The sequence below is a fragment of the Branchiostoma belcheri genome, unplaced genomic scaffold (assembly GCF_001625305.1).
Source record: "Branchiostoma belcheri isolate BF01 breed outbred unplaced genomic scaffold, Haploidv18h27 scaffold6, whole genome shotgun sequence".
In the NCBI taxonomy this organism is placed as follows: Eukaryota; Metazoa; Chordata; class Leptocardii; order Amphioxiformes; family Branchiostomatidae; genus Branchiostoma; species Branchiostoma belcheri.
The window spans coordinates 5,306,129-5,330,305 of record NW_017804242.1 but is presented as its reverse complement, the minus strand read 5'-3'; the positions used below and the strand labels follow the sequence as shown (position 1 = coordinate 5,330,305).

Here is a 24,177-nt window from a genome sequence, read left to right as displayed (position 1 = left end):
AATTCTAACCCCTCTGAGACGCTATTTCCAGCATTTTGAGCCCTAAATTTTTCTTTTCTTTGAAGCTAAGTTTAATGCTCCTTCTAGAGTTTCGTCTATGAATTCTTCCAGTATGAAACAGAACCGAACGGTCATTGTGTGTCATTTAGGGAATAACACCCTCCTTCATCTCAGCAGTTTGTGTTCAATTTTTAGATCATCATACAGAAAACTCTTGCTGTCATGTCCAATGTTTCAATGGACTGAGTAGGCAGAGGCGGCGACAGAAAATCTTGACCGTCAGTGGGGGGCGAGATTTGTATGGAACCCACTATCGAGCGCCGAAGGCGCGGCGAACCTAGGGGGGTCCGGGGGGCATGCCCCACCGGAAAAAATTGAGATTTTAACCCTATGAAACGTGTTTTCCTGCATTTTCGGGGGGAAATTTTGCTGCTACATGAAGCTAAATTTCTAGTACTTTGTAGCTAAGTTTCTTACTCGCTATTCGACTGCATGACGTCCACGAACTTCTTCCACAATACACAACGGGGATCGGGGCTTGCTCCCCGGGAAAATTTGAAAATCTCGACCCGGGAAACGCCATTTCCTGTATTTTGGGAACGCATTTTTGATGTTTTGCTAGGTACACATTTCGTCTATTCGTCAATCGAATTTCAGTTCGCCTCAACCAAGGACATTACAGAAGATTTCTTAGTAGGGCATTCTGAGATCGGACAAAAAATGTTGAGTCAGTCCTTGGTTCAATTAAAATTACCTTGAATGGTTTACTCTCGTCGGCTCCGAGAAATTCGAGCGGCGCGGTGCGGGACTAGCAGCGGGCCGGGAATATCGATGCATACACGATTCTACACACGTGAAAAATACTGTTGTGCTGTTGGGAAGGGCACGGTGTGCCGCGAAAATAAACTGCATGTTGTCTTCAGAAGAACTGGATTTTATTTTTACCGATATCGTTACGAAGGGGTCAGCAGAACAAACTCTCACAGCGTGAGAAACTAGTGCCATATTCCTCAGTGAGTAATACGTAATGCACAGCTGATAAACCAATCAGAGCGCAGATTTTCGGGGGTAAACCAATCAGAGCTTACAACTCGCGGTAATACCTACATGTAGAAGACGGTGTTCGTGTGATTTTAGATTTCTAGTGGCCGCGCAGCGCGGAAAATGCGTTTTACAAGTGTTTTTAAGGTAGAAATCGAACTGTTTGCTGGCTTTTCCTAACATCTAGAGAAAATACACTAGAATTTCAGCATGATTTTTGGGGGGGCGACGCCCCCCCCAATATTTTTTTTTTGGGGGGGGGCGCCCCCCTTGCCCCCCCGCTGCCGCCGCCACTGCAGGTACAACTTGTATTCTCGTAGCCACTTTTACAACATGGGAAAAATATTTTACAAGACGTTTGAAAAAGTATGGATACATAAGAGACCTAGCGTGAGTCAAACCTCCCATCCCAGAAGAAGAAGAAAAGCATAAGACGTACAGCGCACTTTTTTGTTTCCCATTAAATAAATTTTAAAAGACATGACGCAAGTTTGATTGGTGAGAAGTTGTATGAACTGTCTCGTTAAACCCACAGATCCCTTGGTTTTGAGTTACAGAACACTGCATGATCGAATTTGCTTAGTTCCGGTCCGGTTTTAGTTCCGCCGGAGTAAACCTAGGGCACAGAGCTTTACGTATCCATAATGAAGTTACAGTAGTGGTGGGAATGGCCACCATGTGAGATTTGTATCATAGGATCAGAACACGGCAGGTAATCTGCAGACTTTACACTGAGAAACAACTACCCAATGGGTGGGCTCTATCCACACAAGAGGGCCACGACGTGACGTGCTAATTGCAGTTTGTAAAATGAACTATAAGGTTTCTGATTGTTATGAATGTCCAAATTGTTTTTGAATGTACCCCCAAAAAACTGATTGCATTATTTTTAGGCGTGGTAAAGTTGGTAAGCCATGGCCGGCTGTTTTTTTGTACTAGTCCGCGAGCAAGGGTGATGCGGTTTTGTCGTCTGATGACCCCGTTCACCCAATAGTTAAATGCAATCTCAATGTCACTAGCGTCATCGGAGATCAAGGAAAAGTTATCACTTTAAGGAATCCCTTTTTTCACTTTTCAGAAAGATGAGTTTAATAATAGTTGTAAGCTTTTTTTCAGTATATAATCCATTGCCCAGGGAAAATTCTTTTTTCTTCATTGCAGCTCCATTAAAACAAGTGTAAAAGAACGATATTTTTGGATCCAAAAGTAACATTTTACTAGATAAAAATTGTATACCTGTATACTACACGTTCTTCCCAAACTAAAGAGTCAACAGGCGAAACCTAAAATTCCATTAGAATTCGGAAGCCATGGAACTGAAAATCTCTATTCACTGATATAAGGTTGAGTATTCGGACGCACTTTTCTAGGTGGAATTGTAGCCCTTCGGCCTAAAGAGTTACCTGATTTGTACACAGAATAATTGTTGTAGACTATGTGAGTTTGTATATTTTCTTTATTCCATATATATATATATAGATGCAACAACACCAACTATGTGAATATAGTGTCCACAGTGTGCAAGGATAAACTACTATCACATACAAACAGGAGGAACACATTGTAGCTGATGAACACATATAGTGTGTGTGCTACAGTTTACATTCTGATAACACGCTGAAAGGGGAAAATGCATTCTGTGTTGTTTTTATGATTTCATGAAAACTGTTCAGCTTTCTAAAAAGTTTCAAGATCCTCTTTGAAACACGCTTCACGAAAATTGATGCTGTAGAATCTGTGACAAATCTTGCCTGCCTTATGTAAGTTTTTAAAAGCTGCAGTTGCACATTTATTTTTACTCTGGGAATGGAAGTTTGGATTACATTTATTTTGTAAAAACGCGATACATTTTGTAAATAGTCACCGGCTTTGTTTACCATGATATTCAAGTTGTGTTCACTTTGGCCAGATAAAAGCTAAACTAACAAACCTCAATAAACATATTTCACCAGATATCTTTCGCAGTATTTGACCAAGGCTTTAAGAATATACAATACATATGAAGTTTCAAGTTGAATGCCAGTCTGCATTGGTTTTGAAAATTCTCTCAAACTTCAAGTTAAACAAAATCTTTCAAACAGACAATTGCAATTACAGGTCTATTCAAATAGGCCTCTGCCAAAGGATGCAACAATACTGCACACTCATACAGTATAATAGCTTCTTAAATGTATTATAAAAGCAGCATGATGCGTGGAGAAAATGTTGGCCCTCTTTACGAGAAAGGGCTAGGGCTCTCGGCCTGCTTTCTTCCGGAGCGCCTCCTGGCGGAATTCCTGGACAGTACATTCCGCCAGCCGCTTGCTCTGTCCCGTTCCATTGAAGCCTGTAGGTAGAACATGGAGACCCCGGTATCAGTAACATTGGAGGGTAGTCGTAAACAAACGGTACAGAAAAGTTGCCTCTATGTACTTAGTGTTATTTGTTTAGGAATATTAGCACCTTAGCCAACCTAAGGAAAACAAATAAAGACGTGTGCTTTCTGCGTGTGGCCTATACTCTCCAAGCAGAGGTTTTGGGTTATTTTTGGCGTGTTTGGGGGCTTTTTTTATCGGGGTTTCTTTTTTGCACTGGAAGGCCCATCACCCTTCACTTAACCGCGACGGGGGCCGACATCGTCTACAAGATACCTTTGACCCAGTGTTGACGTCACACTACAAAGCAGCCACGTGAGGAGCCTCACTGGGTCAGGCCACTGAGAAAGACTAGAGTGACTGGTTGAAAGCTCTAGGTGAAAGAACTTTTCGTGTTGGATCAAAAGTTTTAATTTTAAACATCCATAGTTTGAGTTGTCGTGCTAAACCCCCCACACACAAACGCCACCAAAAACGTAACCTTCTTGGCGAAGATAATGAAATAAAACGAAGTGAAAGAGCTGTTTTCCTAGCGCCTACCCTAGGAGACGTCAGACTCATCGATGTCTCCACCATCCGGCGGGCGGTGTCCACGTCCTCATCGTCCGAGTCTCCGGTACTCAGGTACCCGCCTCCAGACTTCAGCACTACGGACTTGGACCGCCGGTCCTTACGGTCGTCTATGTCATGGTACGATACTGCCGGCTTGTCGCCAAGATTCTGGAAACAGAACGTTTTGACATGTTACCGTAGTAACGGTTTTCAATCCATCCTTCCATCCATCAATCAATCAATCAATCAATCAACAACCGACCAATCAACGCACTTAATACCACAACGATAGACCGATCCTAAAGCCCCCCAAAACGTGGAATTGCAAATATTTGACGAACATGCAGCCACTCTCTCATTGGTCAAACCGCTAATTGCCGGTCTCTCATTGGTTAAACTGCTAAACATTCAGGATCGGTTGTGGTGGATACAATGTATGGTATGTCGATGAAGTTTGATATGCAAGATCGAAAAGAAAACTGTTCCTCGAGTAACTGTAACGTTATAGATTTTGAAAACTGTCAGATGTTTCAAGCTACTTTTCGTTAGTGACTAACGTAATCAGGTATTTCTTTTCATCAACTGATAATATTTTTTTCGTACCTCGAAATCCAGTTCATTCCAGCCCTTCTGGAACTTGGTGTCCAGGTGCAGGGGTGACTTGAGGCGGGGCATGTGGTCACAGTACGTGCTGGGCCACACGCGCTTGGTGACCGGGAGGAGCATGTCTCTCTGCCGCCGGGGAGAGATGGAGCGAGGCGTGGTTCTCTTCTTCCTCATGTCGTCTGGATCTTTAAGGTAACAAGGAAAACAAAACATGCTTTAGTATTAGTATAGCCTCATGTGCAGCGGTGTACAACTGTTTCTATGGCTCTGGGCGCGGTGGTACGTTCATTAAGTTTCTTGCTAGTTAGTTTTTTCATCTATAAATTTATCCAGACAATCCAAGGCCGTGCTTATGTGAAGTTAGCCACGGCGCTTTTAAGTGGCTCCATCTGAACGCTCCAAATCACATTGAAAGCGCCTCGATCCCAAACCACTTCTAGAGGTGGTTTCGAATCGGTTTCCCCGGATCGCGATTTGCGTCTGAGCGCAACGTGATTTCAATGTAACTTCGCCTGGTCATGGATTACGGGGTAATATTTCTTCATTTATATGCAATACCAACTTTCACGTGGCAGCAACTTAAAGAGCAGTAATGGTCAAGTAATGTGTCCGTTCTAGGACGAGCTTTATTGTCTCCACCAGACTCCTTTGCAGGCTGAATAAATAGGCCGATTTCTACTATTTATTTTTTGTTGATCAGCCTGCAAAGGAGTCTGATGGAGACTACAAATGAGGGTTCAAGCAAGACTAAGAAAGCCTTAGAAATATATGTGGGGATTTGGGGGGGGGGGCTCACTTGCGATAATAAAGAATGTACATCTGTATCTGTGTATCTGTATAGCCGGTATAACCGCCCTTCGGCGTAACACACCAGCTTCGCAGGCACGCGGCGCGGCGGCAGCTGGCTACATTACACCGATCGACTTGTTACACCTAGCCCTTGGACATCTAACTCTAGACATTGTTTAAAGCTATCTAATGACAATGCCCCTACTGTACTTGGTGACAGCGAGTTCCACTCTGCTATAGTTCTAGGAAAGAATGAAGTCTTGAACACCTCAATCCTTGGTAAAGGCTTGAAGGCATGGCTATTTCTTGTTCTCTTCTGGGCTGGTATTAGGTACTTACTAGTAGTTATTGGGACGTCTACCAGTTTATTAGTCATTTTGTACATCATGCATAGTCTGGACATTTTTCTTCTGTCTTCCAGCTAGTGACACCCACCTATGTGTGACCGACTTTTACAGAGGTATACTAGAGTCAATTCCGCGTCACCGAGTGGGTTGTTATTGTCATTATTTAGAAATGTTTTGAATTCTTTGTAATTTTTTGTCTAAGAAATTTCATAATTTGGAAATATTTTGAACATCTTGTCAATATTCTAAATAATTCCCTGGTTTTCTAAAACGTTTGAAATATTCCTGATGTGGATTATGACATTTCCAATAGTTTCTAAATATTTCTAACAGCACTCTACCATTTTTTACCATTATTTCGAATTATTTCTAACATTTTGTAAATAGGTCAGTGGGATGGGAAGGAAGTAATTCACACATCCCTGTGAAGTACAGGGCGGACTGCCTGAGTGTCAGGCATTGATGCCTTACAACAAAAGAGCCACCAGTGTCCAGCAGTGAAATCTAAAAATATACAGAAGAAGACAGAAGAGTAGGATTAGCACCTACTTTTATGGGGGCAATTACCCACATCTACCATTTGGTTATTTGTTTGAAATAGTTCTAAATATTTCGAATTGTGAAAGAAACACATGGGTAGTTCAAATTTATTCTAAAGAAAGAGATCTTTGTACAGTCACATTCAAAATGTTTCAGAAATATATAAATGAATTCAAATATATTCAAATTTTCATTTTCAAATTTTTGAAAAATTTAGAACTTTTGTTACTGGGGTATTCTTTTCTTCTAAATAATTCAAACGTATTAGAAACATGGAGAGAAAACCCACTCGGTGACGCGGAATGGACTCTAGTACGTAAACGTAATCATACAATACTTAGTAATACAATAGAGGTGAGAAACCCACAATAGCTGACATAATCCCCGTGTGTATCAAACAAAAGTCCCCATGAAACCGCAAACGTTACCGGGGAAACTTGCACCAAGCGACGTGGACGTAGTTATCGTCTAATATTGCACTATATATAGGCATAACAGACCAAGTATGCGACCCTTATTCTGCCAAAACAAAATGATTGAATGAACGGAATATAGAATAGAAAAGAAAGAAATCAAATAACGTCAAGTAACCCACGCCTCTTTATGTTTGATAGGAACTTAAACAAATGCCGACGTGTAAAGACAACGTCAAGTTCTTTGTAAAGGCTTGTCTGGGCTGTACAAAAAGCTGGTTTATTTATAGAATCAATGTCAAGTTCACCTGTTGAATGTCAACGTAAAAAGCATTCGAATGTTTCGTAGCTTTGGGTTTTTAGATAGTTCAACAGCTGAATATGATTCATATGCATTGTGAGATTATAAAATTGGTAAAATATGGATTTGTATCTGTATAGCCGGTATCTTCGACGTAACACACGAGCTTCCACAAAATACTCCTACATAGAAATGCATTCTATATATGGTTGGGCAAAGTTAAGGAAAAATACACAGATTGAACGAAAGGTGAAATGTTCTGGGGGCTTGAGCTAAAACAGCCGGAGTTCGGAAGACTAGTTTCAGACTTCGTGCACACTACTGACAAGACAAGAAAATTCTAGCCTCCACCACCAGGCCTTCCTAAGAGGTTATAGATCGGGAAAAGTAGGGTCATTTTGGCCTCGTATGATTCTATTTATGATAGAAATGAACTCTATGGTGACAGGTCTCCCCTTGGCAAGTTATTTTTTCTCGGCCCACGTTATTATATTCTGGTCGAGACCACGAAAACTCCACCAAAACAGTAGATACTGCTTCTTCGAACTAGCATGGAGGTAGAATTCTACATCCATGGAACTTGTCAGAGCTATATATAGTCAACACCGAAAATGCATGAAATGCACCTACCTGTTCTCAGACTTGACTTGAATGCGTGGTTTTATTTTTCTGACAGTCGTTTTTATAAATTTTTTTCTGGCGCATAACGTCACTGTTATGACTACGCTTATAGCTTGTGAAGATTTTCGTGGCCATTCAAGATCTCTCAGAAACAGATGTACGTATGTAGACAACATAAGTGCAGATTGAATCTACAAACAACCACTACTTACCTCTAAACCGTGTCCTGTGGTCTTCCTCTAGTGTTTTTCGTCGTGTCTAAACAATTTGACAAGTCGGTTTTGTAGAGTTTTTTTTTCTGATGCAAAGCGTCACTGTTATGACTACGCCAGTACTTCGGATACTTCCGAGTCAAGATAGAATCTACAATCTGAAGATAGAATCTACAAAACAATCAGTACTTACCACTATGCCGTGTCCTGTGGTCTTCCTCTAGTGTTTTGTGGTCGTGTCCAAACTTACGTCCGAACCGGGCGACGCTTACAGTAAGTGTCTCTCTGTTGTGACTATGTCCACTGTCTGAACGTGCCTTGACTACCTGTCACAGTTGACAAGACTCCTTTGTGGGCGAAACTGACTATAAAAACGCTAGCACACGCCTGGACGACAACTAAAACAAAAAAACGGACTTCAAAAAGTTGTTTAAGTCCAACAAAAGTGCCGAACTCGTGAAGATCGTAGCAAAAACACAACTGGTGTAACAGCAGGGGTCCTTGAATGCGGAGCTAGCTGCTTCGCAGCTTGTCTAACTCGAGAAACCGGCTTTCCTACCACATCCGAGAAACAAGCGTCCCTGTGGCCTGTTACACCGCCGGAATATTTTGTCTATTAAAGCGAAGTGTTGCCGAACGCCCGGCCTTTAGGGGACAAGGGAAGGCGATAGGAGGTACAGCGGGCATCGCTCAATGTGTTTCCCGAAGCGTGATACGTCCGTATTCACTATGATATAATGCAAGAACAGATCACATATCATAGGTCACCTTAAAGGGACCAGGTTAAGCGGCAACTGTAGCGTTACGGTGGACACTTGTTAAGTCCGGCGGTCAAAAGATTCGCGATCAATTACGCCCTTAAGAACACAGGGTCTAACTTAGGTGTAGGGTTTCCTGACGCGCGCGACTTTGTTAGTAGCACAACAAAAAACGACAAGAGAAACGACAAGCTCTTCTAGACTTGGCTGTCAACCGGGCGTTTTGTGTTGTCAATAGAAATCCTTTTGGAGAATTTTCCAAGGGGCTTTAAACAGCTCAAGAGCGATCATAAATGGAGTCCTTAAAACTTATTGTATATACCGTTTCTTTTTGTGTACAACCTTTTAAAGGTAAAGGGTGGTTATGTAACATTTTCGCACCAAAAATTGAAATATTTTACTTAAAGTCTTCATGTGGCTGTCGTCACTTGGTGCCACCTTAGTAACAATCAACATATTCGTGCAAGTATTCCCCTTTTTGGACATTTATGGTTGGCACTAAATCAGCACTCATTTTGGCACCACCACAAAATATCAGAATGTAAACAAACATGGCAGAAAGCCGTGCTTTCAGCTTTTAAACACATTCGTAGGGTGTAATATTTTGGTACCATCACCTCCTAAATATCACTTGATGCAATGGAGTAGAGTTGATTCAACTCACTATATATGGCGAAATTACCAGAAAATTGTCTTTTTGTATCGCCCTAATGTTATATGACGCAGCTTTAAAAAAGCAGATGATTCAGCACTTACACTCCAATACTTGATCTAACCTATAGACAGAAACGTGGTTCTAAAACTAAGAAAGGTTTGTCTCAACAGAAAATCTTAAAACTGTACCACGTCTTTTGCTACCATTCAATTGTACGGCATACCGAAGAGAGCTAAATTTATATCTGCCAATTGTTTTATTCCTATTAATAGATCGAAAGCGAAGTCGCCCTATTTCCTCTCTATTGTGTGGTATTGTGCAGTCTTTGTTTTCTAAACACATCCATCGTATTTACATAGGCGTTTTAAATGGACTAGATGATGATGAGCCTGTTAGTGAATGAATGAAAGAACTTAACTGTACATTTTTGCTCATTGCGAACTAAGTACAGGTCACGGCAAATAGCGATGGTAGACTAAAATATATCTATAGTAAAACTACATATGTACAGGTTCTGCTTCTTCTCGCTTCTTGAGACAGTTGTGAATGTAAGAACAGATGGAGCTTATAGCACGAGGGTTATCGAGTTTCATGAGAAATGTGAATTTTTCTTTTCTATCTAAAATTTTAAAACTAGGGAAATAATCTTGTATTTTTGTAGCATGGTAACAAAAGTGTGGTCAAGTCAGAGGGCACACTGCGCTCTAACAAACACACTGTACAACCAATCGTTCCACCGAACGGCTTGAAAATATGCTTAAAGTTAACGTATAGATGACCTTTATTCTATCTTTTCACAACTTTACGACCCATATACGTGTACGTAAAGATTGACTTGATGTATCCTTTTTTTGCCGGGGCATTTTCCTTGACTTTCCTATTTTCTAGATTGAAAAATCTGGTGGAGACTAGGAATTACTTAGTTAGTATTTGGGTTAGAATCTACATTTGCTTAATCAGAAAGGAAAAAAAAACTTTACGTTAACAAACGTAGTACAAATTGAACACATCGGACTAATCGGACTTTCTGTAACGCCCAGGAAAACTAATTTTGAATTTCCGGCTTCATCCCGAAAAAAAAATATACAGGTCGGATTTATCCTTGTTTTCTTTGGAAAATGCATGAAGTGAAATTTTAGAGCGTTTTGAATTCAGCTGTCAGATCGAATTCGAAAATGGCATGGCCTTTGCCAGCGGTCGACTCTAAAAAGGCTAGGGTCGGAGGTCTTTGTTTTTCTTAGATTTGGCCGTGAAACAAGAAACACAACATTTTACCCAGGCTTAAATGTATCTAATTCAGTTTTTAGGGCTTGCAAACCTGATTTTTCTAAGTCAATATTCCAGTCATTTATCTACATACTGAGTTGAAACTACACTATCCAAATGTATATTGACCCTCATGGAGCAACAATTCCACAAATTCTGACGGAAAATGGTTACTGGAAGGGCCCTTGGGTGATTTCTACGGTACCGCCCATAAAATAAAGGACTCATCTTGGGGCTTGTTTATGCAGTTTTGAATACCCGAAGTATGAAATACTGATTGAAATGTGCTAATGTGAAGCAGTATGTGTCAATATCATAAAGATTGCCTTATTCAGAATATTTCAGTTTTGCTGCACTGAAATCGCCCTAAAGTTAACGTCAGACACAACTTACCTTCTTCAACACCTTCAGCCATTTCTTACGGAGCATCCCGTACCCGTATCACCTAGAGACAGAGATATAACCAGTGACACCTCACCTTTTATAGGGCAGGAAGGATTAACGTATTGTATTACCTTCTGTAGTTGTCCTGTTTCAGTTTTCTTCTGTAGTGTTGTCTGTCAACCTAGATTTATGTGCATGTATCAATATCTAGTAAGGATTGAGTGATGGACCGGGTAGGCCACACCGACTTAATTTTATGGATGGCATTCCCGCGCGCATTGATGTTCGCCTGTTCTCGAAAAAAGTCCATGGTAGTTAGCGACAATACGGAGCCGGTGGTAACTCTGGAGGATGGCACCCAAGCTACAGAAGCTCCACGACTCAAGAACTCATGAGTACATACATGTGTACGTACAGTGCCGATTCATAAATTCCGCAGAAAGCCAGCATGTGTCGGCTTGTCGTATTTGTCGCTATGTACTACCGTAAATTCATAGTGCCAGCTTTGTATTTCCAGTGGTTGTATTCCAGTAGCATTTTCATTTTTGGCCGGAATTTGTTTATTCGCCCGCGCGCACTAATTTGGGGGTCTTCCGAGGATGTCATCCATAGAATTAATACGGTGTGGCCTTACATACATACCTGTAGCCAGGATTTTGGTAGTGGTGGTGGTATTTTAATTTCTTCCTACTGTCTGAGTGCCATAGCTGCGAGCTTCCTAGAGGGGTCCGGGGGCATGCGAAAAATTTTGAAAATTGAACCTTCTGAAATGGTATTTTCTGCTTTTTTTAGAGGGTTTCAAGGGGAAAATCAGAGATTCCAGCCCCGCTGATGATACAAATCAGTCCATTGTTTAAAGAAAAATCTTGGACCTTTAGATAAAAAGTGGACCACGTCGTGTGATCATTGTACGACGTTGTACGTTGTACCATCGCAAACTGAGGACATTCTATATATAAAGATACATTGTAGTTGTGCATTTGTCCTGCAAAATTAAACTGTCTTACCACGGAAGAGGCAGTGTCTCACATCCTTGTCGATTGGTTCTGGTTCACACCCTGCTTGTTCCACTGTGTCATAATCGCACGACAACTTACGACAAACATACAATAAACGTACAACAAACTTACGGCGAATGTGGGATTACAATCAGAATCGTACAAGTTACGACAAACATACAATAAACGTACAACTAACTTACGGTGAATGTGGAATTACGATCAGAATCGTACGACAAGTTACGACAAACATATACAATAAACGTACAACAAACTTACGGCGAATGTGGGATGTGACCGCACCGTAACCAAAATCGTGGATGTCCGTTGTACGAAATGTCGATTCGACCTGGACACCCAATTTTGCTCTGCCCGCTTTATGACCTGTCATCTATCACATTTAATTTGTTGATCTGTCATCCCAGAGGCGATAGAAGATGGTCTCAATAGCGAGGCTATAAAATATTCAGTAAGCGGAATGTAAATGTGGGACGGTGATGTTTTGTTATCGACATAACGAGCACTTCGGCATAACGTACTGCGCCTGATTTTTCACGGAGGTCAACGTTGAATCAGAAGTTTGCCCAATTGCAAACGATATCCTTTCCCATAAGTTACAGCATTTGAAAATTATAGGTGGAATTCTATCTTTAAATACGCGAATACGACTCGAGCTTTTAATAGGTCTCATTCCTCTATTACTAAGTACTCCGATCCGAGTGTATACCCCTAAACTAGTGCCAACCCAAAAAGTAAACGGCTGTATGAAAGTGTGTTTATATAATAGATATTTGGGAAAATTTCCTTTTAGTCAACCCAACGGATTTGAAATATCAATGTAATGAAAGCTTGTCTGTAACTGAGGAAATTATTAGGACGTCTCGCAATTGGTCGGATGTGGACAGTCTGGTGTTGTGAGTAGTGCGGTGCGAAAGGGCCTCTTGCGGGGAGCCACAAAAGTGCAGTTTGTAATTGCCATAAAAGGTACTACCCACTACCTTGTCTCCATAAGAAATTCGACCTCCCATTATCAACATTTAGATAGTAAAATGACCAGCACACATATGGCTTGCTTCAATGTGCCATATTTAATTTTCAAGACTTCAAACTGAAGTTAGAAATGAATAGGAATCCTTGATTAGAGCAACATACATGCACATGTATCTACATGGAACCAAGAGTGGTTAATATGGAACATCTGAAACAAGTGAAACGTTAACTTTGAATAAGAAAATATAACATCTTTGAATAGTTCAGGCCTTTCCTACATTTTTATGTCACACAAGAATTCTCTGTTGGTATACACAAAAACCATTTTAGCCAACAGAATCTTATATCATACTGATTTCTTCTCAAGAGAAACTATAAAGTAATTTATCATGTAGCAACATAAGACAGAAAAAAAGCTCTGAGAGGAATCTTTTACGTTCTTTTGGCAAGCTGACTTAAATTTTGGCCTTTCCTTGTGATTTTCAGTGACAAATCTGACAACAAAAATATGGACTTATTTCCATAGCAACATAGCTATTTTTGGTATCATAACTTAATATGTCTAATATACCATTTGGAAATAGATAAGGATAGAATTAAAGTTCAATGATAATAGTTGACACTATGAAGATGACTGACTCATTAGTTGAAGTTATGATTAGTACAACCGGTATTAGTACATAAAAAAAAATCTCTATGGCTTAAATTTTTGTGCATCCTTCATTGTATGTCTCTTATAAAGACTTAAACCATAAAATATTTGGCTATAAGAAAACGTGGTCTTTTGGCTGCAAACATCTATAAGAACTTTCCACATTCAGTTGTCAACAGTTTGTATGCTATCGATTCCTCAGTCTTTTTCACTTCCTTCTGAAGACAGTATATCCCTGATGGTCCGACGTTTCTTGTGCTTCCTCTTTCCCTCACCAGGGGGCGTGATTTCACTGGTGTCATCTAAGGCCCTCTTGAGTGGAGTACCCCCCTGTGACGGGCTGCCTAGCTCCTCGGAGCCCGAGGTCTTCTTCCCGGTTTCGTACCTGTCGTATTTCTCGTAAACCGGCGCGTCGTTGTCAGACTGACTCAAGTCGACATGCCCCGCCTCCTTAAGTGCCTGTGCACTCCCTCCGACAGATCTTAGTGACTTCTCTGGAGAAGACGCGAGTAAAGTCTTCTGGCCAAGACTGCCCTTCAGTGATAATATTCCACCGTTAGTGACACCAGGCTCCGCATCGCCAGCCTGAGATTCGGCCGTGCTGTTGCATGCTGGTCCAACTGCCTCCATCTCTGGTGCGGAAGCTTTGTCGTCGACGTCCCAACCGGAAGTGTCGGCAATTTTCTCGTCTGTTTTCCCCGCCGATCCGTTTTGCAGTGGCTCCTCATCTTCATTACCCTCCTCTTCTTCTTCTTCCTCTTTCTCATCTTCATCTTCTAACGTGACATGCGCCACCTTCCTCTTGGTATATTTCCGTTTGAAGCGTACAGGCGGTCTGGCCGCCAGCCTTGTGCTCCTCCGCCGAGTTTCGTCTCCCTCTCCATGGAGCTCATTCTTCTGACCCCTGCGGCTCCTTCTCTTCACCTCTTTTCCACTTGTCGAAGGCTTTACTGCAGGTGGCTTTTCTTTAGTCTCCGTCACAGCCTCTTTCCTCTTCTGGCTGGCTAGTTTGTCTCTCTTGTTTTTGTGGAAGTTGAGATGGACGTGTTTCCTGCCCTTCTTCCCCGCTTGTGAGGGATTCACATCCACGGTGACTGTGGACAGCAGGGCAGGCCAGAGGAACAGGGCCTCAAACCTGCAGAAAGGAGTTCAAACATTGCTTGAGTAACCTTAGAGAGACAATTGTACTGCTACTATGCTGTTAACTATGCCCTGATTTTGAAAAATTATGAAATGTACCATCCAAAATAAGAACGTACCGGGTGGATGTTGGGGCCCCCAAAAAGTAAAATACAGGTACCTTTATTTGGGACGCAAGAGTATGGCTGTTCTATAATCTGTGTTGCCTACAGCTAGTATGTTACTTGTCTAATCATTTTTTGACATACATGTACATGTACGTGTGTGTGTACAGCGTGTCATGCTACTGGTATCATTTCAAAGGAAACAACTGATAGATTCAAAATTTTGCTTTAGCTACTAGAGTATGAAAAGAGATGTAGCAAAATGGACTAACTAGCTCCATTTCTGAGGCATTCCCAAAAAGAAGAGGTGCGAAGATTATACTTTAAATTATAAGCACTTGATTAGCTTGGTGTTCAAAGCTATTTTAGCTGCAGAGTCTAAAGTAGCTTTGGAGACAAGGCTTACACTTTATGATCAAGCAATATCCTACTCTTGTGTTGTCCTTGGTAGAATGTGTCTATATACTACTTGAGTTAATATCTGAATGCATTGAACATTCTTAGTAAATGGGGGAAAATGTAAACAAAGGGAACAAATATTTTGACAAATAAGTCTGGAACTGACAGCAACTGTCTGACCTGTTTTTCAGCATCTTGTAACAGTAGCTGTCCTTGTGCGGGTTGACAGCAGAACTGGGCAGCCGGGCGGAGGGCTCTGGCCTGCCTACATGAAGAGTGAACAACATTTCAGCAAAGTTACAGAAATGCCTAACTCAACTGAAAAATGAGATACCAAAACTAGAAATCTTGCTGCAATACAGAAGAGCACTGCTAGGGGTCCAACACCTTGTAACTTCTTTGATGGGTTAAGACCTAAACACATGCTGAATCTAATGAATCCATATAGCTTTTTGAATTACATGTATATTGCTGATTCAGAACCACCTACTACCGAACGCTACCAAAACATAACCCTCTAAGCAGATAAATGAAGTAAAACAAGACTGGGCTATTTCAGAGAGTGGGTTGATACTATACGTAACATTTTAATTTGAATTGCAACAACAGAATACATCATGGATTACGATGTAGTATTGCTGATGTTGGGCACCCCACATGACAAGACGTTTTCGCCGATATGTCCTCTAGCCTTCCTTTATGTGGTTTAGCTTATGATACAAACAAATAAGTACCTGGTCTTGGAGAAGTTTCACTGCCAGAACCGTCAAAACCAGCCCAGCCTGAGTGAGATGGTGTAGCAATGGCAGCACCTTGGGTCTGGGGTCTTGGCCCTTTTCCTGGTCCTAGTCCTAGCCCTGGGGCACACAGACGAAAAAGGTTGGTATTAACTGTTGGAATGATTATGAGGTCTAAAATTTTGTAGTATTGTTTTGGGTGGTGCTGATTTCGGGGGAGTTTGTATGTATCTTGTGCTGAGCAGTGTGGATTGTGAGCGGGCAGAGATTGGTTTTCAGTTGATTGACAGGGTTCTGCCATGGGTGGTAGGATGTGGTATGAAGTTGCCAGGAAAGTGTACTGTGTACTCATGAAATGAAACATGAACCATAGTGTAATACCGGAGTAACAATCCATTCGATGTGTCATTTGCTTGAGTATCTCGATTCTCAATGATACAATACATTTCCAATACAGTCACAAAAACCCCACTTCCCAAACGATTGAAAATCTTGTCAAAGTTACACCAAATGTACTTTTACTATGACAACCTACTCATGCATGTCTATTCTATCACCATCCAAAATACATGTACTAATGATACTTGCACAAAGTTAATGCATCCTTGGCATCTATTTGACAGATAGATAAAGTTGTTTTTTTGTATCAATAAACACACCTGTATTTCTCGCTGCCCTGGCAGATATCAGCTTCTCAAACCCGGCCACCAGTTTCTTACGGCCCAACAACAAGGACTTGAACCCGTTCAAGGTCGCCGAGTTTGGGGCCAGGAGTTTGACCTTGGAAACCTTCCTGTTGGTGGGCGCCCTCACGACCTTTGCCCTTTGCGGCGCGGGGAGAATCTGTACTGGGACGATTGGTACAGCAGGGGCAGCTCGGGCAACTATTGGGATGTTCTGGACGGTTTGTTTCGCAGCTAACTTGGCTGGCTGAAATTGGACGAACTTAGGCACAATTTGTGGTGTCTTTGTGGCAGTAGTAGTAGCAGTGGCAGTAGGTGTAGTAGTAGCAGTAGGTGTAGTAGTAGCAGTAGGTGTAGTAGTAGCAGTAGGTGTAGTAGTAGCAGTAGGTGTAGTAGTAGCAGTAGGTGTAGCAGTAGGTGTAGTAGTAGCAGTAGGTGTAGCAGTAGCAGTAGCTGTAGTAGTAGCAGTAGCTGTAGCAGTAGCTGTAGTAGTAGCAGTAGCTGTAGTAGTAGCAGTAGCTGTAGTAGTAGCAGTAGCTGTAGTAGTAGCAGTATATGATGTAGAAGAGCTTCGTGCTGGACTTGATGTTCTGGCAGATGCCCGAGTTTTCCGTTTAGGAGAGGGCGAAGGGACGCTGGTTGCAGTTGTGGGAGTTGTTGAATCTTTTTCTTTTGCTTCTTCGTCGGCAGCCACTTTTGCTGCTACCTGTGCCAAGCTTACCAGCCCTTCTGGCCTGTCGTCTTGCCCACTTTGTGAGGTAGCACCAGCAGTCACTTGTGTAGTGTTCACTGTGGTACCGGTCCCTTGTGTAGTGTTCACTGTGGTACCGATCCCTTGTGTAGTGTTCACTGTGGTACCGGTCGCTTGTGTAGTGTTCACTGTGGTACCGATCCCTTGTGTAGTGTTCACTGTGGTACCGGTGCCTTGTGTAGTGTTCACTGTGGTACCAGTTCCTTGTGTAGTGTTCACTGTGGTACTGGTCACTTGTGTAGTGTTCACTGTGGTACCGATCCCTTGTGTAGTGTTCACTGTGGTACTGATCCCTTGTGTAGTGTTCACTGTGGTACTGATCCCTTGTGTAGTGTTCACTGTGGTACTGATCCCTTGTGTAGTGTTCACTGTGGTACCAGTGCCTCCTGTGCTGTTTGCTGTGATACTGCTACTGCTAGCAATGGGGAGTGGAGCCCTTATGGTTTGTTGTACAACGCCACCTAGCTGTGCTGACTGGAAATGCGCAGCAGGCACTAGGGAAGGCGGTTGGACCATCTTCATCCCTGCAGGCAGCACGACCAGAAACTGGCCGACGTTTGCCGCCTTCTCCCCGGGTTTATCCGGCCTCCCCGTCAACATCACATTCACTACCTGAAACAGAGAGTAGGGAACTCAATGGAAAAATCAAAGGACATTCTCATTCAACTTTTTACATGCATGTCTTCTGTTTTCTTCTGTACAGTTACTATGCTACTTTACTCTAAAAAAAGTATACATTTAACTTGTATTTCTATTTTTAGAAGAGTAATCCTGCTTCCCTACCTGAGGGAGCTGGGCTGCTTGAGGTTTGGCTGTGCTGGAGACAGCAGTGCCCACAGGAAAAGCACTGGGTCCTGCTGGAGTACTGGGAACAGCAGTGACAGCAACACTGGGACTAGCTGTGCTAGTTTCTGTACCACTGGGACTATCAGAGGTAACAGTACTGGGAACAGCAGTGCTTGTGGCTGAAGCACCGGGACTAGCTGTAGTAACAGCACTGGGAACAGCAGTGACAGTAGCACCGGGTCTAGCAGTGGTGACAGCACTGGGACTGGCTGGAACTACAACATTGGAGCCAGCATAAGGAGCGAATTTCATATCAGCTGTGGAAACAGTACCGGGACCAGGTTTTGTATCGGCTTCGGAAACAGAAACAGCAGCTGTTGGGCTGTCTTTGTGGACAGCTTGAGTTCCCGCTGAAGCTGCTATCTGATGAACAGCTGTCTGTTGCATCTGTATTATATTAGCACCTGGCTTTCCTGTAGCTGGAACCTGGGTGACAGCTACAGGTAGCTGCTGCAGAATGGGTGCTTGTAGGATCTGAATCCCTTGAGCAGCTGGAGCTGGCGTTGCTGTCCTGACTTGTTGCAGGGACAGCGGTGTGGCTGGCCTTTGTACAAGTTGTCCAGGCTGGACTACAGTAAATGTTGGTACTACAGGAAGACAAAAAAAATCTTAAATTCAAGTCTGAAAGGTTTCTACATACATGTAGAAAAAAAATCCAAGCATCCTTCAATCAACAAAATGCTGGTTCAACATTTTTTCTATGAGCAGATGGCCAATGTATAGAAAAACACAATACATTTTCAGTTTTATCCTTGAATGCAATTTACAATAGAAAATTTCATTGTTGGCAGTCAAATTCTGTAATATCGCTTTATCAATTCAGTCTTTGGGCTGTGACTGTTGTGATATAGTTGATGTCATTATATTAGAACCATTACAAAACAAATCACTGACAGATGCTTTTTGTGTACATCAGATTTAACAAAACTCAATCAGCATGTTGTTAAATTTTCTAAAGACAGTCCTGTAATAGTGTAAAACAGCCCATATATGGTAGATGTTGAGCTGTCAATCATCAGTATATCCCGCCCACATTTCTCCAAATATGGTATCGGCATACCTGGGACGAGTACTTGTTGTATGACGGGTGGTTTGGGAGGTTTTTTCCTGCGTGCTTCCAGCCGGTCTTTGATTTTAGTTGTCTCGGTGATGGCGGCATGTTGTTTCTGACGTTCCTTGATCATACCCAAGGCACCGGGGATGTCTATGTGTAGGGCCTGGGGAAATGACAATATTAGAAATCAAGAGAAGCAAGACAAAGTAAGAATCTTGGACACAGAACCGGACTTCTTTGCATGAGGGATTAAAGAGGCCATCTACATCAGGGCATTACAACCATTCCTCAACAGAGACGGGGGGCGCCACAGACTTTCTGCAACCTATGATCCACTGCTCACGGAGTCACGTGTGTTATCTGCGTGACGTCAGGGAAGCGGTGGATTGCTCATTCCTTGACAAAGACTGGAGTTGTGCAGTTGAAAATTTGGGTGAGTCCAATTTGTTGTGTTGGAAATTGCAGTTTAAACTTGCTTCTAAATGATTTCTACCAGGTTGAACACAGATGAACTTTCAAGATAAGAAATCAAGAGATTTCAAACTTCTGTGAAGTATTCTGGATTTTTGGTACTGTATGAATCCATGGCCAATGGGAAATACCTGGTTGAATCATAGAATGGATTGTTACTCATATATGGCTTTATGTCGTAGCTTACATGTACATCTGCTATCAGACCATGATGGTTTATGTTTCATACCATGATTACTACACAGTACATATCATATCACATTGTACCACCATGCTGGATCACAACCCTGTCAATCAACTGAACCCCATAATGCTACCCAACCAGCTTAATTTTTTTATGAAAAAAATGTTGTACAACTTATTTTAATATTGCCACTTGACATAAAGTACACAATTACACACTGTACATTATACATATATATTCTTTTAAATTCATTTTTTTTTTTGTTTACTGACCTTGAGAAGATGGGTAAAGATAGGTTTACTGGGCGGGGCAGATGTAGCCAGCTTCTTCACCAACACATCTCCTGGGAGGGGCAGGAATATTGTACTCTTCATTAGTTTCCATTGAAGGCTTGCTAATTAGATTACATCTATAACATACATGTATATGTAAGAACACAGACTAGCTTTATAATGTAACCTCTACAATGTACCTTTTATCCCCCATTTTGCATATCTGACATTTGAAAAGATGTGTCAAACTGTTGTTAAAAGTGTCGCCTGACTTGGGTATACAATGTACAAAACATCATTTTAACTAAACAGACAAATGTAAATTGTTAATCCTGTTATCAACAGTAGAAGTTATTGTAATCTGACCATTGAAGCAACTGTTTTAATCCATTTCATCCTTAATTGATCCAGATTGTGACAGTTAAAAATTGCTCCTCCGTAAGCCCATACCACTTTCTTTGCACTTAGTCAAGCATCACCAAACAAAACTGCAGTGCTCTATCAGTAATCCTGACTTACTGTTTGTCTTGTGCTGCCGTGGCCGGCCTGACTTGGGTTTGAGGACAGGTAACAGTTCAGGCGGCGGCTGCAGGAGTTCCAGGATCCCCGCCTCGATTGTGTCTAACCTCGGGTCACGTCGCGGCACCCCTCCCCTGCTCTTTCTTGTCAGCTGTAAAAAACATCAAGTCTTTTCAAACTCTCTCTGAGAAATGAGCATGGAAGGATGAGAAGAAATGCTTCATTACGTTTACCGAAGGAAAACATATTGTATTTGCTCAGTTTCCTCTTCTCCAAACACAAAAGTCAGTGACCTGAACCAGACGTCTCTCACCATGGTAACTGGTGTTAGGTTACATCATGTTGCAATTTTATAGCAGGAGGGATTTAGAGTCTTGTCACCATATATATGTGTTGGAGTAAGAATTAACAGAACATATGTGAAGGTAAACATTATGCCTTTGCTTTGCAAATGTTACCTTTCTAGTTTATTACATATCCCACCGATGGAATACCACATGATGAGGAAACTTATCAAAAGAACTTGTATTTCTTGTGTAATTGTTACAGTATCTTGTATTCATCCTTTCTTGTATGTGATTTGATGTATAAATGTGAGGAAGAATAGGTACATGTACCATTTTACACCTTTGTCAAGGAAACAATGTCTTTGTCAGGAAATCATGCCAGGAATCAAACCCATGACCTCTCGATCTCATGTCTGCTAGCCTAAACCACTTTATTAGAAATTTGATGCCACGAGTTGAACTCAGCAGTAGAATCATCATTGTCCATTTAGTGAGACCAAATTTATAGAGGAAGTTTTGATTGCAAATGGAACATATATAAGTTAATGTGTTATAGTACATAGTGCAGGTATTTTTGTAAATGATGAAATGAACTCCAGTAGGAATAGTATTTTGCATTACTGATGATGAATGATATACAAACAAACAAACAAGAATGAGACTTACCAGTAGATAAATCTTCTGTGTTTTGCGATCCTCAGATTTCTGCTCGGGTTCTGGTTCCTGATTAGCCTTGTTTCTCTTCTTCTGCCTGTAGATCTCAATCAGACGGTAGATTTTCTCTTTGTTCGGCTTCTTGTCCCCCTGTTGGTGTGCAAAAAGTAGGGAACAAACAGTTATCTTACCTTCATTTGCATATCAATTGATAGTTTGTGGCGTCTGTGTGGTGTAGTGGATAGAACATCCGACTGTCAAGCAAGAAGACCCAGGTTCAATCCCCAGGGTTGGACCCAGACATGTCTGGACATACACCCAGACGTTGTGCCCTTGGGAAAGGCACTTTACACGTATTTCCCCCCTAAGTTAGAGGGATCCTGGGCCCTGCTAGTACAGGGTTTGGGTTGGCGTTAGGGAGGGCATCCAGCCGTAAAAATCTTGCTTAAAAAAAAAGACTTGCACTTGGTGCAAGCACGTCTAACCCCTGGTTTGGGGAAAAATGATGTTAAAATTATATGAAGAAGAATGAAGGATTAGTTTGTGCTTATAAATCTGCTGAGTTTGAGAGCTCTCCAGTGTCACTGACGAAAGGTACACTAAGTGGATGCTACCAAGCACCTGAAACGTCTGGCCGTTTCCAAAATCATTATCCAGTTGCTTGAGTAACTGTTTATTGGCACATCTTATTACTTAGATGTCTAACCTTCACTGACGTAACAAACAGTTTGTTTCATGATGACAGGCTTAGAGGCATCCAGTGCAATTTCAGGATGGTAAAACCAAAACTACATGTATTCTAGATGAGGAAATCTGTCTGATATTGACATTTACTGCCATTTCTTTGCACATTTTTGTCATCATTTCATAGGATATTGGAAGAGCCCCAAAACAAGCTATGCAACTATTCCCTTTATTTTGGGGTACCACCAATAAATACCTACATTTGTAGAATCAGCCTATGGTGCAAGACAAGCTACCATTTTCAGCAATGTTACATTTTTGCTATGTGGTAAGAGGTCTCGCCAAAAACAATGCCATTGCAAAAGTTTCTGCATTTACAGTACCATGATAAAATGAAAATACATGTACATGTATGTTGTTTACCTTTATAGACACTTGTCCCTTTTCCTGCTCCTCTCTCAGCCTTGTTTCCCGTCTCTTCAACAGTTCTGACAGGGAAATGCCCAGGTACTTGGCCATGGTCCTGTCCGAGTGGCGCTCCACCGGGGCGTTGGGCTTACGTACCAGGGGCAGGTATGTCTGAGGAGGGAAGGTTCAGATTGGCTTCATTGTGGAGGAAACAAATACAGGCACTGTGCTGTGCTGCAAGCGTCATACCCTTTTTTTAAAATTTTTTTTATGGTGTGGTACAATGCAAGGCCTATACGACCATGTCTCGTCATTGAACTAGAAAGATGAGAGAAACATGGCTATGTCAAGAAATGGCGGTGAACGTTTGATTTGAAAGCCTGTAGATTGTAGGTTGGTGGGAAACACTTGTCAGGGAGGGAATTCAAAAGCTTGGCTGTATGGGGAAAGAAACTACATATGTATCACTGTAAAAAGATTTCAAACAAGGAATTTGGACGGTGAAGTTGTGAGAGCTAGTGGAGAACCTAGTGGAACGCTTAAAAGTTCTGAGTGGTGGAACTAGTTGGGTGAGTTCTGCAGAGCAATGACCATGAAAATATCTGTAAAAGAGGGATAGAGATCGAGGCAACATTTCGTCTATGGGAAAGTTTTCTATTGTTAATATGTCTCTCACCATATTTCTCTGCTTCAGCAGTAGCTCAAACCTCCTCAGCACCATACAGTCTGTCCTGCCTGGGATCTCATTAGCAATGGTGGACCATGCTGGAGGGGGAGGGGGACAAGGTGAGATTAGAACTACAGTAGAAAGGTAACATTTGCAAAGCAAATGCATAATGTTTACCCTCGCATATGGTCTGCTCTGTTAATTCTTACTCAAATACATTATATATATATATATACATATATATGACAGTCAGACAGGAGTATAAATCCCTCCTACTATAAAATTGCAACATTACGTAACCCAACACCAGTTACCATGGTGAGAGACGTCAACAAATCAGATCAGATTGGCCAGGTCAGAGGTCAGTGTTTGGAACAGAAGAAGAAGACACAGAGCAAAAACAATTATGTTTTCCTTCGGTAAACATAAAAATGTATTGTTTTGGGTCACCACATGCTATTTTATGCTAAGTTTGTATGCTTGGGTTCAGTAGTGAGTGGGTGGAGATTGATTTCAATGTCATTTGATTGACAGGGATTGTTACATTCCAATAGTTACACTGTACAATGTATGTCCCTAAACCTCCCCTGTTCTGACATTGGTACAAGTACATGTACATGTATGTTGACAGTAGTGAGTATAGGGTATAGGATTTTCTTCTAACACAACCAGTAAGGTTCTCACCTGCTTACGTTTCGATGTCTATCAGACACCTTCCTCAGAGCTTCTGACTGGAGTTCTGCAACTCGCCGCTATTTAACGCCAAAGTAGGTGGCGCTTTTGCGGCGAGAATGCAGTCCCAAACGTGGCTGAGCTTGTATCCCCCCTCGTTCCGTAC

General features: G+C 41.8%; 2 protein-coding genes across 2 annotated transcripts in view; both read right to left on the bottom strand.

The window, feature by feature from the left end:
• Window positions 1-2,509: 2,509 nt before the first annotated feature.
• LOC109482619 lies at window positions 2,510-10,902 on the bottom strand. Its single transcript, XM_019785422.1, has 4 exons — window positions 10,849-10,902; window positions 4,551-4,738; window positions 3,936-4,115; window positions 2,510-3,367 (listed from the first exon to the last, which is right to left on the bottom strand). The coding sequence occupies exons 1-4, from the start codon at window positions 10,868-10,870 to the stop codon at window positions 3,257-3,259; spliced, it is 501 nt and encodes a 166-aa protein (XP_019640981.1). The 5' UTR covers window positions 10,871-10,902; the 3' UTR covers window positions 2,510-3,256.
• Window positions 10,903-13,653: 2,751 nt separating this feature from the next.
• LOC109482288 (platelet binding protein GspB-like) overlaps window positions 13,654-24,177 on the bottom strand; it is a 15,387-nt gene continuing 4,863 nt past the window's right edge. Inside the window, exons 9-21 of the mRNA XM_019784973.1 lie at window positions 23,349-23,437; window positions 22,688-22,843; window positions 21,593-21,730; window positions 20,640-20,790; window positions 20,121-20,191; window positions 19,173-19,356; window positions 18,077-18,726; window positions 16,997-17,905; window positions 16,955-16,965; window positions 16,519-16,919; window positions 15,857-15,979; window positions 15,303-15,387; window positions 13,654-14,614 (exon numbers count right to left, since the gene is read on the bottom strand). Of these exons, the coding sequence (XP_019640532.1) occupies window positions 13,678-14,614; window positions 15,303-15,387; window positions 15,857-15,979; window positions 16,519-16,919; window positions 16,955-16,965; window positions 16,997-17,905; window positions 18,077-18,726; window positions 19,173-19,356; window positions 20,121-20,191; window positions 20,640-20,790; window positions 21,593-21,730; window positions 22,688-22,843; window positions 23,349-23,437 (3,905 nt within the window). The 3' untranslated portion in view covers window positions 13,654-13,677. The remainder of the gene's footprint in view (window positions 14,615-15,302; window positions 15,388-15,856; window positions 15,980-16,518; window positions 16,920-16,954; window positions 16,966-16,996; window positions 17,906-18,076; window positions 18,727-19,172; window positions 19,357-20,120; window positions 20,192-20,639; window positions 20,791-21,592; window positions 21,731-22,687; window positions 22,844-23,348; window positions 23,438-24,177) is intronic.